Here is a 16,177-nt window from a genome sequence, read left to right as displayed (position 1 = left end):
ACTAATGATGAAAAATCTGAAACAGAAATTAAGGAAACACTCCTACTTACCATTGCAACAAAAAGAATAAAATGCCTAGGAATAAACCTACCTAAGGGGAAAAAATGCCTGTATGCAGAAAACTATATGACACTGATGAAAGAAATTAAGGATGACACAAACAGATGGAGAGATATACCATGTTCCTGGATTGGAACAATCAACATTGAAAATAGCTATACTACCCAAAGCTATCTACAGATCCAATGCTACCCCTATCAAATTCCCAATGGCATTTTCCACAGAACTAGAAAAAACTATTTCATAATTTGTATGGAAACACAAAAGACCCCGAATAGCAAAAGCAATCTTGAGAAAGAAAAACGGAGCTGGAGGAATCAGGCTCCCTAACTTCAGACTATACTACAAAGCTACAGTAATCAAGACAGTATAGTACTGGCACAAAAACAGAAAGATAGATCAATGGAACAGGATAGAAAACACAGAGATAAACCCATGCACATATGGTCACCTTAGAGGCAAGAATATACAATGGAGAAAAGACAGCCTCCTCACTAAGTGGTGCTGGGAAAACTGGATAGCTATATGTAAAAAATGAAATTAGAACACTCCCTAACACCATACACAAAAATAAACTCAAAATGCATTAAAGACCTAAATATAAGGCCAGATACTATCAAACTCTTAGAGGAAAACATAGACAGAACACTCTATGACATAAATCACAGCAAGATCCTTTTTGACCCACCTCCTAGAGAAATGGAAATAAAAACAAAAATAAACAAATGGGACCTAATTAAACTTAAAAGCTTTTGCTCAGCAAAGGAAACCACAAACACAATGAAAAGACAACCCTCAGAATGGGAGAAAATATTTGTAAATGAAGCAACTGGCAAAGGATTAATCTTCAAACTTTACAAGCAGTTCATGGAGCTCAATATCCAAAAAAGAAACAACCCAATCCAAAAATGGGCAGAAGACCTAAACAGACATTTCTCCAAAGAAGATATATAGCTTAGAAAAACACATGAAAGGGTACTTATCATCACTAATTATTAGAGAAATGCAAATCAAAACTACAATGAGGTATCACTTCACACTGGTCAGAATGGCCATCATCAAAAAATCTACAAACAATAAATGCTGGAGAGGGTGTGGAGAAAAGGGAACCCTCTTGCACTGTTGATGGGAATGTATATTGATACAGCCACTATGGAGAACAGTATGGAGGCTCCTTAAAAAACTAAAAATAGAACTACCATACGACCCAGCAATCCCACTACTGGGCATATATCCTGAGAAAACCATAATTCAAAAAGAGTCAAGTACCACACTGTTCATTGCAGCTGTATTTACAATAGCCAGTACATGGAAGCAAGCTAAGTGTCCATCGACAGATGAATGGATAAAGAAGATGCGGCACATGTATACAATGGAATGCTACTCGGCCATAAAAAGAAACAAAATTGAGTTGTTTGTAGTGAGGTGGATGGACCCAGAGTGTGTCATACAGAGTGAAGTAAGTCAGAAAGAGAAAAACAAATATTGTATGCTAACACACACACACACACACACACACACACACACACACACATATATGGAATCTAAAAAAAAGGGGGGTTCTGATGAACCTAGGGACAGGACAGGAATAAAGACGCAGACACAGAGAATGGACTTGAGGACATGGGGAAGGGGAAATGTTAGCTGGGATGAAGTGCGAGAGTGGCATGGGTATATATACACTACCAAATGTAAAATGGATAGCTAGTGGGAAGCAGCTGCATAGCACAGGGAGATCAGCTGGTGCTTCGTGACCACCTAGTGGCGGGGGGATAGGGATGGTGGGAGGGAGACACAAGAGGGAGGGGATATGGGGATATTTGTATACATATAGTTGATTCACTTTGTTATATAGCAGCAAGTAACACAACAATGTAAAGCAATTATACTCTAATAAAGATGTTAAGAAAAAATTAATATAGCATAAAAGAATAAATAAAATAAAATAAAATAAAATAAATAACCAACAAGGACGTACTGGAAACTCTGCTCAATATTCTGTAATAACCTAAGTGGGAAAAGAATTTGAAAAAGAATAGATACATGTATATGTATAACTGAAATTGCTGTATACCTGAAAGTAACACAACATTGTTAATAAACTATGCTCCAATATAAAATTTCCCCACTCCCCTACCAGTGTTTCCTGAAGTCATCCCCCAAGTAAACTATTTCACTAAAATTTTTTATTGCAGTATAGGCTCTTAGTATTCAGATGAATACATCACATCTCAGAGGGAAGGAAGAGTCTGAGGATTTAATGATCATTTCTAAAATCAAATAGTCACGTAGAGGAGGTCAAAACTCAGCTCATGTCAGCTCAAGTCTTGTTATTTACATTTACTTCAGCATATATCTCTATAAAGGTATTAGATAAGTTCAAATTTATTAGGCTAGTCTAAGTACATAAACCCTAGAATACAGGTGCCCCATAAATAAAAATAAAATTGACTTGTTTAAAAGTGTAAACACACTGCTCTGGAACAGTGGTTCTCAAAAATTTGGTCCTCTGACCAGAAGCATCAGCATCACCAGGATCTAATTAGAAATGCAAATTCTCAGGCCTCACCCCAGATGTACAGAGGGTAAACCCCAGTGATTGGTGATGGTTCTGATGCCACTAAAGTCTGAGATTACTGCTCTAGTCTGGAAGACAAAGGAACCAGCATAGGATGAAGTAGGTCTTAAGCAGGTGGGAGTTTGACTGTAATAATATATTATTATATGTTAGATGTTTAATGTTAAAAGTGAATCTCTGTGGAATTTAGAAAAATGGTACAGATGAACCTATTTGCAAAGCAGAAATAGAGACACGGACACAGAGAGCAAACATATGGACACCAAGGGTGGTGGTGGGATGGATTGGGAGATTGTAATTGACATATGTACACTACTGTGTATGAAGTAGGTGGCTGGTGAGGGCCTACTCTATGGCACAGGGAAAGAAAAAAAGAAGATACAATCTGTTTGCAGGACATATATTAAGTTAACCTTAAAAATGCGTCCCAATATACATTATGTGCAAATACTGTTTGACTCCACTTAGACGAGGTACCTAGAATAGTCAAATTCATAGAGTCAGAAAGTATATTGGTTGATGCCAGTGGCCAGGGGGTAGGCGGTGTGGGCAGGGGGAATGGGGATTTAATGTTTAATGGGAACACAGTTTCAATTTAGGAAGGTGAAAAATTCGGGAGATGGATGATGATGAGAGTTACACAGCAATGTGAATGTACTTAGTGCCACTGAACTGTACAGTTAACTATGGTTAAAATAGTGTGTTTTATATTATGTGACTTCTACCACAATAAAAAAGAAACATTAAAAAAAAGTGAATCTCTGTAAAGGTTTCCCATAGCAGCTATATAGACATCATGAGAATGAATATAGAAAGTTTCTGGTAACAGAAAACTTTGTCTTCTCATTCTTTTTTTTTTTTTTAATTCTTTTTTTTAAATTTTTGGTTGGGTCTTTGTTGCTGTGCATGGGCTCTCTCTAGTTGCGGCTAGCAGGGGCTACTCTTCATTGCGGTGCAAGGGCTTCTCATTGTGGTGGCTTCTCTTGTTGTGGAGCATGGGCTCTAGGCATGAGGGCTTCAGTAGTTGTGGCACGCGGGCTCAGTAGTTTTGGCTTGTGGGCTCTAGAGCGCAGACTCAATAGTTGTGGCACACAGGCTTAGTTGCTCCACGACATGTGGGATCTTCTCGGACCAGGGCTCGAACCCGTGTCCCCTGCATTGGCAGGCGGATTCTTAACCACTGTGTCACCAGGGAAGTCCCTTCTCATTCTTTTGTGTATGATAGTTTCCTGTCAGTAGGTACAACCTCTCTGCAATCAGATTATAAGGTATTAGTTGTTTTCTGTGAATGTGATCAAAACAGCATCACGTTGCTCTTATGGCTTATATATGCAGCTGGTTCTGTATTTAAATGTGAAGCCTTGATATATATTTCATATATAACAAGCTCTGTAACTAGCACTAGGAAAGACATTGGGTTGATTTTCCTTGGTACATACTGTCTTCCAGGGCATGCTTCTAGTGAACAAGCATTCTTTTCCCAAGGCAGACCTTATGAAACTGAGATGCACCAATGCTATCCTAGGAATACAATTTTTCACAAGGCTGTCATTAGGCTTAACTGTAGAACTAGAAAAGATGGGGATGGAGTGAGCCACTTCTATTTACAAAGTGGTATATTCATCTTATCAGTATAGTCTTATTTGTTTATTTTTCTTTTAAATTCTCTATCTTTTAAAAAATTTTATTGAAATATAGTTGATTTATGATGTTGTGTTAGTTTCAGGTGTACAGCAAAGTGATTCAGTTATATATATGTATTCTTTTTAGAGTCTTTTCCATCATGTTATTACAAGATATTGAATATAGTTCTCTGTGCTATACAGTAGGTCCTTGTTGGTTATTTATTTTATACATAGTAGTGTGTATATTTTAATCCCCAAACTCCTAACTTATCCCTCTCCCCCTTCCCACTTTGGTAAACATGTTTGTTTTCTATGTCTATCAGTATTGTTCTAAAAGATAGAGGAATATCTGAAATAGATATAAAATGATGAGTCTCCTAGAAGAAGGTTGATATTGATACACATCTTATTAAACATCTAACATATAATAATATATTATTACAGTCAAACTCCCACCTACTTAAGACCTACTTCATCCTGTGATGGTTCCTTTGTTGTCCAGACTAGAGCAGTAGTCTCAGACTTTAGTGGCATCAGAACCATCACTGATCACTGGGGTCCATTCCCTGGATTTCTGACTCTGTACATCTGAGGTGGGGACTGAGAATTTGCATTTCTAACTAGATCCTGTTGATGCTGATACTTCTGGTCAGGGGACCGTATTTTGAGAACCGCTGCTCCAGAGCAGTGTGTTTTCAACACTGGGTGCATACTGCAGTCACCTGAGGAGTTTTAAATATTACCAATACTTGGGTCCCACTCAGACAAACTCAGGCAAACTAAATTAAAATCTTTGAGGTCAGGACCAGGAATCTGGTTTTTAAAAGCTGTACAGGTGATTCTCACAGGTAGCCAGAATCAAGAACCAAAGTTAATCCCAGTGTTTTCAAAAAAAATTATAACTGTACACCCAAGGATCTTGTTAGAACGCAGACACTGATTCAGTAGTTCTGGGATGGGGTCCAAAATTTGCATTTTTATTCAGCTCCCAGATGAAGCTGCTGCAGCTGCTCCATGGACCACACTTTGAGAACCAAGAGTCAGAAATGCTACCCCTTTTATCTTTGTTCTGTGGATGTGATTTTTTTTCTTAAACATGTTTATTGAAGTATAATTGCTTTTACAATGGTGTGTTAGTTTCTGCTGTATAACAAAGTGAATCAGCTATATATATACGTATATCCCCATATTCCCTCCTTCTTGCACCTCCCTCCCACCCTCCCTGTTCCACCCCTCTACGTGGTCACAAAGCACCGAGCTGATCTCCCTGTGCTATGTGGCTGCTTCCCACTAGCTATCTATTTTACATTTGGTAGTGTATATATGTCAGTGCTACTCTTTCCTTCGTCCCAGCTTACCCTTCCCCCTCCCCATGTCCTCAAGTCCATTCTCTATGTCTGCGTCTCTATTCCTATCATGCTCCTAGGTTCTTCAGAACCATTTTTTTTAAGATTCCATACATATGCATTAGCATATGGTATTTGTTTTTCTCTTTCTGACTTACTTCACTCTGTATGACAGACTCTAAGTCTACCCACCTCACTACAAATAACACAATTTTGTTTCTTTTATGGCTGAGTAATATTCCATTGTATATATGTGCCACATCTTCTTTATCCATTCATCTGTTGATGGACACTTAGGTTGCTTCCATGTACTGGCTATTGTAAATACAGCTGCAATGAATATTGTGGTACATGACTCTTTTTGAATTATGGTTTTCTCAGGGTATATGCCCAGTAGTGGGATTACTGGGTCGTATGGTAGTTCTATTTTTAGTTTTTTAAGGAACTTCCATACTGTTCTCCATAGTGGCTGTATCAATTTACATTCCCACCAACAGTGTCGGAGAGTTCCCTTTTCTTGTGGATGTGGTTTTTGGGTAAGTTAACCAGAGATATACTAAGAGATCCAGGTCTAGGGCTCAAATATCTTTTTGGTACTAGAAACCAGAGATGGCAATTTGATTTATTTTCTACACGTTGCCTGATTAGAACAGGAGGAACAATCAGGACTCGCTGTGGACAATGGGTTACTATGGAGACTTTCAGAAATCTACATTTCAGCTGAGGGCTCCTGGACATCACTGCCGGTCACAGCAAGGGACCCCAAAGACGCTCAGAGTGGGGGCCACAGAGCTGCAGCCCCTCAGAGGGTTCGGTGTTCCCTGAGAGATGGGACTGAGTTTGAGCCCCTTCCTCAGCAGTGGTTAACACGACCCCGACAAGCAGTTCAGAAATAATTCTTTCTCAGGACAAGTGAACCATCGTGAAGGAGAAACTGCCTGCTGGAGTTCAGGGGCTTCAGCCCTGGTAGAAAACTCACCACTGAAAGCAAGAGTACCAAAGGCATAGTGTACTCTCTAACCCAGAGGGAATTCTTAAACGAGGATGATCCCCTCAAGGGATTATATTGACTTCTTACAAAAATGAAAAACACAGACGGACACACTTTTAAGTCTCATTTCCTCCCATTTTATTTTCTGTTTTACTCAAATATATCACATGTATGTGCCATTTTTATCGTCAACCGTAAAAAAAAAAAAAACCCTCAAAATCAGAGCCTTAGATTCAGTATTCACTTCATGTCATTCCCAGCTTCTTATCTCCGTAGGGGAAAAAAACCTGAGACAGAAGGAGTCTGAGAAAGCCTGGTTTTGCCCACAGTATGTGTTTTGCCCACCCAGCTCTTTTTTTTGTAGAATGTACAGCTATTTAATTCCCTGGAACTACAGGTGCAGACATGCTGGTCTCTGCCTCACTGGGCTGTCCTCGGGTCTTTTGTGAGCTCTTTATTCAGGGCTCTGTTGAATGACACACCCCAAGGAATGGCCTCTCCCAGGACACACACTGTAGGCAATGACATTTAACTTATTTCCTCTGGTGGGACCTACTATCTCCATGGGAGACCAAGGGGAGTCTTTGAAGGCGTCCGTATGAAGTGGCCGACATTTCACCCTCTCTTCTTCCAGCCGAGGAGCTCTGGGCAAGAGAGCAAGACCACTTGCCAGAAAGTTCTGAGGCTTGTGGCTGACAGAGCCCAGGTCCTCTGTGGCCCAGGGTGGTGGACCTGGCTCACGTGTGTGTGTGTGTGATTTATGAAGCAACCACAAAATTCCATAAAGAAATTGATGGGCAAAAAATGTATATGTTTAAGTAAACTATTCACATTCGTGAATACATGTCTTGGATCTTTCTGTAATTGTGAAGAGTTTTTAAAAGGGCTTTAGCACAGGGAACTTTTCTCAATACTCTGTAATGACCTATATGGGAAAAGAATCTAAAAAAAGGGTGGATATATGTATATGCATAACTGATACACTTGGTTGTATAGTGGAAACTGACACGGCATTTTAAATCAGCTATATTCTAATAAATTTTTTTTAAAGGCTTTAATTACTAAAATTCAGCTAAAGAAATGAGAAGCCACATGGGTTGGGGCTAAGATAGCAGGAGCAGAGAGCAATTTTTTCCCCCTGGTGCTTCCTCAGTGATATTTGTTTTGTTTTGTTTTGTTTTTTTGCGGTACGCAGGCCTCTCACTGTTGTGGCCTCTCCTGTTGCGGAGCACAGGCTCCGGACGCGCAGGCTCAGCGGCCATGGCTCATGGGCCCAGCTGCTCCGCAGCATGTGGGATCTTCCCGGACCGGGGCACGAACCCGTGTCCCCTGCATCGGCAGGCGGACTCTCAACCACTGCGCCACCAGGGAAGCCCCAGTGATATTTTTTTTAAGGTAAATGTTGACATAATTGTGAACACTGTGAAGAAGTCGATTGTCGGGGACATAGTACAAAAGCTAGATTTTGACCTATGCAGAGAGAATGTCCAAGGGGGCTCAGTTTCCAGAATTTAGCCTGGGACATGTAGGGGAGGGGAAAGGAGGGAGCGGGAGGGACAGAGGGAAAGGGGGAGGGAGGGGAGAACGGAGGAAAAAGAAGAGCCAGGGAGAAGGCTGGGGGCGAGGTCTGGGGAAGGAAGGGTAGAGGAATTAGTCGGGGAAGGAGACGGGGAGACTGGGGTGGGGGGCATAGGGAGGCAGGTAGAAGAGAGCCAGGGGAGAGAACTGACATTTGTTTAGCATTCATCAGGTATCAGGCAGTGTGCTTTCACATAAATTACTTCATTAAATCTTTACAAAGTCTCCGCAGGTTAGATGTAGTTTAATTCTCGATTTTCAAATGGAGAAAGTGAGTCTCAGAAGTGTTAAAGAACTTGTCCGAGGTCCCAGAGCAAGGGAAACAATGGCTGGACGCAAACCCTCATTTGTGTTCCGCCAAAATGCTTGTTCCTTTCTCAGCATCCTGTTTACTTGTAGCATTTGTCATTGGATAAGATGAAAGCAGTGGGCAAAGGAAGTCTTTGGAACAGCCTTTAATTGAGCCTGTGCATGTGCTGAGGCTCTACTGTCAGTGATGGCGATGATCTGAGGAAGATGACACTTGGAGAATTATAAATTATAAAGGTAATGACTGATAAGGATGCCCTTAGGAAAGGAACTACACAGTTCACGAGAAGAAGCAGCCTCAGCAGGAACTATTTGGAACAAGCTAGTTTCACTGTTCTGGATAAAATCATAATCTTGACAAGAGCAGTTCCATTCCACACGGGGGGCATCCATAGCAACGGTCATTCTCCAACCAAATAGTTGGCTTGCTTCACATCCAAATATGCTTCTCCCTATCCAGCAGAACTGACCCATTTATGAGACTTCAAATGCCATTTTCACTTTTTTCCTTCTAGAAAATCCAAATGAAACTCAGACATCCACAACAAATCAGGAGGTACTGGTGCATGACACATAGTAGGCACTCAGTCATTAGAGCTGAAACAGTGAGTGAATGTTCAGAACTCTCTTGGAGAAAATGATCAATTACTTTCATGAAAAAATCAACGATGTGTTAGGAGCTATATGGAAATAGTATTGCATGCAATCATCAGCTGTAATTGGTTTGGGTCTAGTTGGTCTAATTTTTCATTATTGAGATGATTACACTGCTTAGGGCCATGTTTCTAGAGTTTGTTCCCTGGAACATCTGTATCAGAATCACTTGGGACCCAGCCCATATCTTAGGCATCAAGGCCTTGAAATCTCTATTTTAATAAAAGCCCCTGGAAATATGTTATTTAAACTAAAATTTTAGAACTACTGATACAGGGTTAACCTGACATCTCTGTTATGCAATTATAGACCTGGGACTGTCTTTAATAAAATTTAGGTGCTAGCCCACTTAGGTATAAATTAGCTAGGACTCAATCTTTTATTACTATAGACTCTAGACCAATATTTCTCAAACTTTAATGCATGTAAGTCACCCAGGGAGTTTACTAAATGGTAGATTCCCAGGCCCCATTCAAAGGGACTGGGTTAAGTTAGATTTTCTGCATTTTAAACAATTATCCTATGTGATTCTGATGCAGGGATTCTGCTAATTTCACACTGAATATAGAGCCCTTCTGGAAAACAATATTCCTGTCAAGTAGTTAAGCAACTTCTGAGAGGACAATTTGTTACTGATTTTACCACCTCTTAAGGCAATAAACTCCATCTGTAAGTAGCTATAATTGCCAGAAATTTCTTCTTACGTTGTATCAATATAAAGTCTTATGTAATCTGTCTATTTGGCTCTCTTAAATAGAACTACACAGAAAAACTTAGTCCCCAATATTATTTTTAAGAAAATATACTTGACAAAGAACTTAAGTGTTTCTCTTCCCTCTAGATCTCTGTTTTACTTCTTTAGGGGAGAGTGGGGAGGTGAGGAAAATGTACGGATACAAAAATGCATCTCTGAGCAGACTGCAAGGACCTCTGCTATTTGTATAGCAACAGTGTTTAGAAAATCAAACAACTAGAACTTGGAATTCTCATTTCCTAGAATAATATCACAACACACATAAACAGACAAAGAAAAATCCAGAACATGTCATTCTGAGCTGCTCTGGATATGGGAGAGTCCTGTTTGTCAGCATAATGGTTGATGAGGGGAAAGGTTAATAAGGAATAAGGTGAGGCTGATTCACATGAGGCAGGTGCCATTTTGGAAGAAGCAATGGGAACCCCCAGTTCTCCCATGTGCTTGCTCATTCCTGTCCAGTTGCAGACCTGCCCACGTTGGGCAGCTGGTTCTTAAAACCACTAAAGTCAGCTCTTAGGAGTAGGTACGAAGAAGGTAACCAGCTGGAAAAATATGGGCATGTTCCCAGGCATTTCACCACGACTTTCCCAAATCCTTGGAGCTTGACTACTTTATCCCTTATGTATGCTTTTAAAAAATATTTTATTTTATTTTATTCATGGATTTCAAAGGAAATTAATTACTAGTACAGTTTCAAAAGGCAGCAGGAATGGATTTGGACATGAAGGGAGGGGTACCCAGAGTGGTCACGGGGGTATTGGGGCTATTACTGAAAACAGTGGGATTTGGGCAAATTAAAGAATCTGTGTCCCAATTATTCATTTACAAAATGGGGATAAAATAATAAGGAACTTTTAGCATTGTTTGACTACTATGTAAGGAAACATAACATGCGTTAATTCCTAAACACGTGTTGGTACATAGTCAGTACTCAAAAACCAGAATGTCAGTCATCGTTATTAGCATCAGTAATGGTAGTGCTAGTTTGCCAGAAAGATAATCATGAACCAACACCACTTAGTTCTATTTGAAAGGTACTTAAAATGATGACTTAGGTCAGGATAAGCAAAAAGGGTGACTACAAATAAATACATTAAATCCAGCAGGTTGCCTTTGCCTCAATTTTCCCTTTCACTTAGGTAGGGAGAGATTGAATTTTGGACCTGGGGGAAGAGAAGACACGAGTCTTAAGTGATCTGCCTCAGACACATGTACTGTTGCCATTTTTCTTAGAGAAGGTTTATTTTCTTTCTGCTACTGTAGCCAATTTTAGGATATAAGAGTCACACACCAGAAGTCTTGCTTTGTGTACATGTTCTTAATAATACAATTTTCAAATTGTTTATGCTTTGTGGTGGGAAATAAGAACAGGGTGACTCCAGAATGTGAATTCAATATGTTTTATAAGAACATCTGGGATGATGAGCCCTGAAATGTTCTTAAACATCAAATAAACCTGAAGTGAAGGCGTTTACATCATTACCACGCCAGCATCTGAATTTGGGTATTGGTTGAGATGTAGAAAGCACTATAGGTTCTAGACTGTCTCTAGCTCCCTAGCTGTGTAATTGCTGGGGCTTTATTTATTTTTCCTCTGCAAAATGAGAATGAAAACACCTGCTCTGCATGACTTACAGCAATGTTGAGCGTTTTAAAGAAAAATAATTAAAGTGCTGATCCAAAGCAAGCTGGCATCCCTCTCACAAATCGGAACTCTGAAGTCTCAGCTTCATTTTGGAATTTTCACCGGTCTACACAAGCGCTCCTGAAAGAACAGCACAGAGGAAGGATACACCCAAGGTTTCCTTCCTCGTTTTGAGGCCAAAATAACTCAATGTAGTTGCGATCTCATATTCCCCAGACCAGTTTTGGGTTCCAGAACCACGAAGTAAGATGGCTGGAGGAGAGACATTTACACAGGCACAGTGAGGGCAGCCTCAGTTCAGGTTGTTACCTGAGTCCCCAGAGACCAGGTGGACTCCCCGCCTCCCCCTACCATGCCAGACACTCAGTCCAGGTTTTTACTTCATTAATGAAATATGACCTCACTTTTCTTTTGTAATCCAGAAGCGTGAGGATACATTTGTTGCAAACTGCATGCAGATAAAGGGGGGGGGGCTTCCTTTCGAAACTACATCCTCTGAATAATAATTTTTGATCTACTATACATAACAGTAGTGCATTTCTTGTTAAAACGGCAAGCTTTTTTTTTTTACCAAAATGAAAACATTCATTTCTTTATAAATAGTTTAAATAGTTTAAATACATATTTCATACCAAGGATATAAAAATAGTGTCTTTTTTTGTGATAAATAAAGACATATTCATTTACATGGCAAATAACGTGCAATAGCTGACCACTGGCCACCAGCTCTGTGTGACTGATTGTCTAGGAGATGACATGCAGTGATAAGTGTCCCTTTGCCTTCTGCATTTGAAAAATAGATCAGCAAGAGCTGTGCACTCTCAGGTCCCACAGTCCTATGGATACTGTTCAGGAGTGACACACAGGCACTCAGGATAAAACTTTGCTGCACTTCACAAAAGCCACCTAGGACAAAATGAATCCACACATTCTTTGTCTGGGACTTCTAGCTGCTCAGACCCTCAGGGTCTTTGGACTTTTACCAAAGTCTGTCAAACAGACCAGGAAGTTAATGCCTGTACAGGAAAATGTTCCTGTTTTGTTTCTAGGATCCAGGAAGTGTCTGCTACAGTCTGGAGGTGGTTCTGCCTTTCCCCGGATCCTCTCTTCCACAGGTCTCCCAGCCTTGCCCAGTCTTCATGCTGCCAGAGGCAAGAAAGGCAAACCAGGGCTGTCATGCAGTGATGGAGCTGAAACTGGTGGCTGCCTCACGTGCCCTAATGTCATACGTTTATGGCTTTAGTATCTTTCACTTCTGCGGGGCTTGCAACAACTTCCAGTGGAAAGTTCTCCGAGGGCTCAGTAGAGACGGATGTCCTTCCTTCCTGGTCCCAAGAGCCTGGCAGGTTTTCCAGACTGAAGGAACTCATGGCTCCTTGGCCCAAGCTGCCCTCCTCCGATCTGCTTGGGAGAACCAGGTGCAAAGATGTTTCTGAGGAGGAGCAGACAGAGGACGAGAGAGTGGCCGAGATGGACTGCAGAGGCATCAGCGTAGTGTCTGACTGTGGAGAGATGCACCTTAAAAACTGCAAATGACCTTCTTGGACGACCTGGTAGTGGGCAGGTGAATAATCAAGGTTCGGAGAATGATACAGTTCACCGCCTGCAGGATTTTGCTCGTAAACGCCAGTTCGCTGGGGGCTGCTCCCCACAGAGGAGGGGTCCACACTCCATATGTCAGGGGTGACATTCCCATGACAAAGCTGGGCTTGGGTATAAGCCGCTCCGCCTGCTTGCAAGTGTAGACAGGGTTGGTGCGTGCTCCAGGCCATCCTGGTCTGTAAGCTGGAGGGGCACACAGAGGTGGTGTGCAGAGAGCAAAACCGAGCGGGCTGCTGGGGGGACACGACGTGTTCTAGAAGTTGCATCACAGTCCTCATGTCTTTACCTAACTGGGACACCTCCTGAGTCAGTGTCGTTACCTGTGTGGACAAAGCAAAGCAAAAGGCAGCAGTCAGAGGAGCACAGCAGTGATTTCAGAGCAGTGAGGAAGGGAAGTGAGATTTCTCAGTAAGAAGGTCTGGAAGGCTGCTTCACCTCCAACTCCAGCCAAGCCCAAAGGGTGAATGGGGAGGCTGAGCACCTGATCTAAAGCCATCCTCTCATTCTGCGGGAACCTAGAGAGACACACGTAGTCTGGCCTTCTTTTTAAAAAAATTTTTACATACATTTTTTAATTGAAGTATTGTTGATTTATAATGCTTCAGGTGGATAGCAGTGATTCAGATATATATATATATATATATATATATATATATATATATATATATATATATATATATATATATATATATATATATACTCCTTTTCAGATTCTTTTCCCTTATAGGTTATTACAAAATATTGAATAGAGTTCCCTGTGCTATACAGTAGGTCCTTGTTGATTACCTATTTTATATACAGTAGTGTGTATATGTCAGTCCCAAACTCCTAATTTATCTCCCCTGTTGCCCCTTTGATGACCACAAATTTGTTTCCTATGACTGTGAATCTATTTCTGTTTTGTAAATAGGTTCATTTGTATAATTTTTTTAGATTTCACATATGTGATATCATATGCTATTTGTCTCAGTCTGACATTCTTAATCAGTGATTTGGGGGTTCCTGGACAAAATTAGAAGTGTGGGTCCATCATCTCTTGTATCTCTGAAATACAGACAGTGTCTTTTTCTTCCCTTCCTCTGAGTCAGCGGGATGCTCTGTGGTGCGCACCCACCATCCAAGACACCTCAAAACAATGTGGAGACATGAGTATTATTGTATATAACGCATTCAGCACACTGCCTGCCCAGGTTAGACACCCAGTAAATGACGGCTCTCACTCCTGCCATTTCTGGTCAAGATCAACACTTATTCAGAGACATACTGGCCTTCAGGAGTAGGGAGGGTGGTAAGAAAGAACTCACAACAGATTTGCTAGGATTTGTCTATAGAAAAGGGAAAGCTGCAAAATGAGAGTTAGAAACGAAAAGATCTTCAAGGTGGGTCACTCCACATAAGCACTGTGGGGAACCCTGGAGGACTGGGGTCCATCAGTGAAATGGAGCCCCACGGAATTACAACCCCAACTGTGCAGTGTGCCCTTTATTCACTTTTCTAGGTGAGACATTTAGTTTGTATAAGACTTTCAAGGGAGACATGACCCTCAAACTCGCAAGAACCACTGAAGAGTCTTCATTATCTGCTTTACACTTAAACCAATACTATAATTCACTGGAGGATTTATTTTCCTAACAACCACATCACTTTTTTAACCATGGAAGACCACCATAAAATTTAACTAGACTTATATCCAGCTTTTCTGGATGGTTTCTATTCTTCAAAGTGAGGAAAACCTATATTTCAGAAAGCAGGTCACACATATATTTTCTAGTCTTTGGTTAGATCCATAACACTAACACATAGTGTAATATTTTGCCTTCATTGCTATAAGACTGTATTTTATAAAGGACTTCCCATGCCCTGATTTTACTATCATGAACCACAATCTCCCATATAAGCAGCTGAACCCACTGGCTAAATACCATCAGAAAAAAAACAAAACAAAACAAGACAAAAGGGCAGTTCAGTTTCAGTGAAACCAAAACCAAGATTGCTGTTTTGGGCAGACTTTTTTCAATATTTAAGTATACATTCCTAATTCATCCAGTAACTTCATTCAGTCCACTTCCTATAAGTGCATTCTGAAACTAATTCTCCATGGTAGGCCCATCAGGAGATAGTGTCACTCAAATCAGGCATTTTTAAGACCAGAGGGAGGTTTTTCCATGGTTCAGGCAACCAACGGGTAACACCTGCCTTGAAATTGCCAGGCCAAAACTATTTCTGCCTTGCTGCTAGCATGGAACTCGAGGGATCCTATCGAATACTTGCCCAGGCTTTTCAGCAGATCTAAAACTTTTGGCGACAAAAAGATATCTCTGAGACTCACATTTAAGAAGTGAAACAGTGAATCTGAGAAAGAGTCTATGTGTTTTGAAATTTTCACTGCAGGTTGTCAATTTCATAACTTGCCAAAACTCAATTCTAAAGTACACGGGTGACACAAATCATCTCTGGATCTCAGCACAGCAGACATGCACCCAGGGGTTCTATCTTGAGTTGATTAGCCCTTCTATCAAAATTTCAGAAGAGAAAGTTGATACTAAATGAGATGTTTGAAGGATATATTAACCGTCCCCTTCCTGTAGGTTGTCTAAGTTAATGCCTGTATCAAATTCACCAGGGTTTAGCTCCCAGTAAGAATGCTTTCAGTCAGCCTTAGCATTGAATAAAAACATAATCTTTGAAGCACAACTTTGCATTTTAGACACAGCAACAATTATGTTATCCAATAAATGAGTAAATTTATAATACAACAGGCTTTTAGGTCCGTTTTCCCTATTGGATCTACAAACAACACTAAGATCAGCAGGGACACACCTGTAAAGTGGGGACACTAAGGCCCAGAGGTTAAATGACATTTTAAGGTCTCATTTCATGAATGACACTTGTTAGTCTGGAATTCGAGCCTTCTACTTTTGGTGCTCTATTACAGTATATTAGAGAAGACATTGCTTAAGAGTGGAGAGATTTTTGCTAATGTGGTCAGAATTTGTGAAGAGCACGGATGATACAAAAAGGAGCCTCGTGTA

General features: G+C 40.7%; 1 protein-coding gene across 1 annotated transcript in view; it reads right to left on the bottom strand.

Moving 5' to 3' along the window:
* Nucleotides 1-12,766: 12,766 nt before the first annotated feature.
* The window catches only part of KCNH8 (potassium voltage-gated channel subfamily H member 8), a gene marked incomplete at both ends in the record, with an annotated part of 333,350 nt that continues 329,939 nt past the window's right edge, over nt 12,767-16,177 (bottom strand). Inside the window, one exon of the mRNA XM_081235814.1 lies at nt 12,767-13,465. Within this exon, the coding sequence (XP_081091940.1) occupies nt 12,767-13,465 (699 nt within the window). The remainder of the gene's footprint in view (nt 13,466-16,177) is intronic.

The sequence above is a fragment of the Mesoplodon bidens genome (genome assembly GCF_964165515.1).
Source record: "Mesoplodon bidens genome assembly, chromosome: 5".
In the NCBI taxonomy this organism is placed as follows: domain Eukaryota; kingdom Metazoa; phylum Chordata; class Mammalia; order Artiodactyla; family Ziphiidae; genus Mesoplodon; species Mesoplodon bidens.
This window is presented reverse-complemented; position numbering and strand designations above follow the sequence as displayed.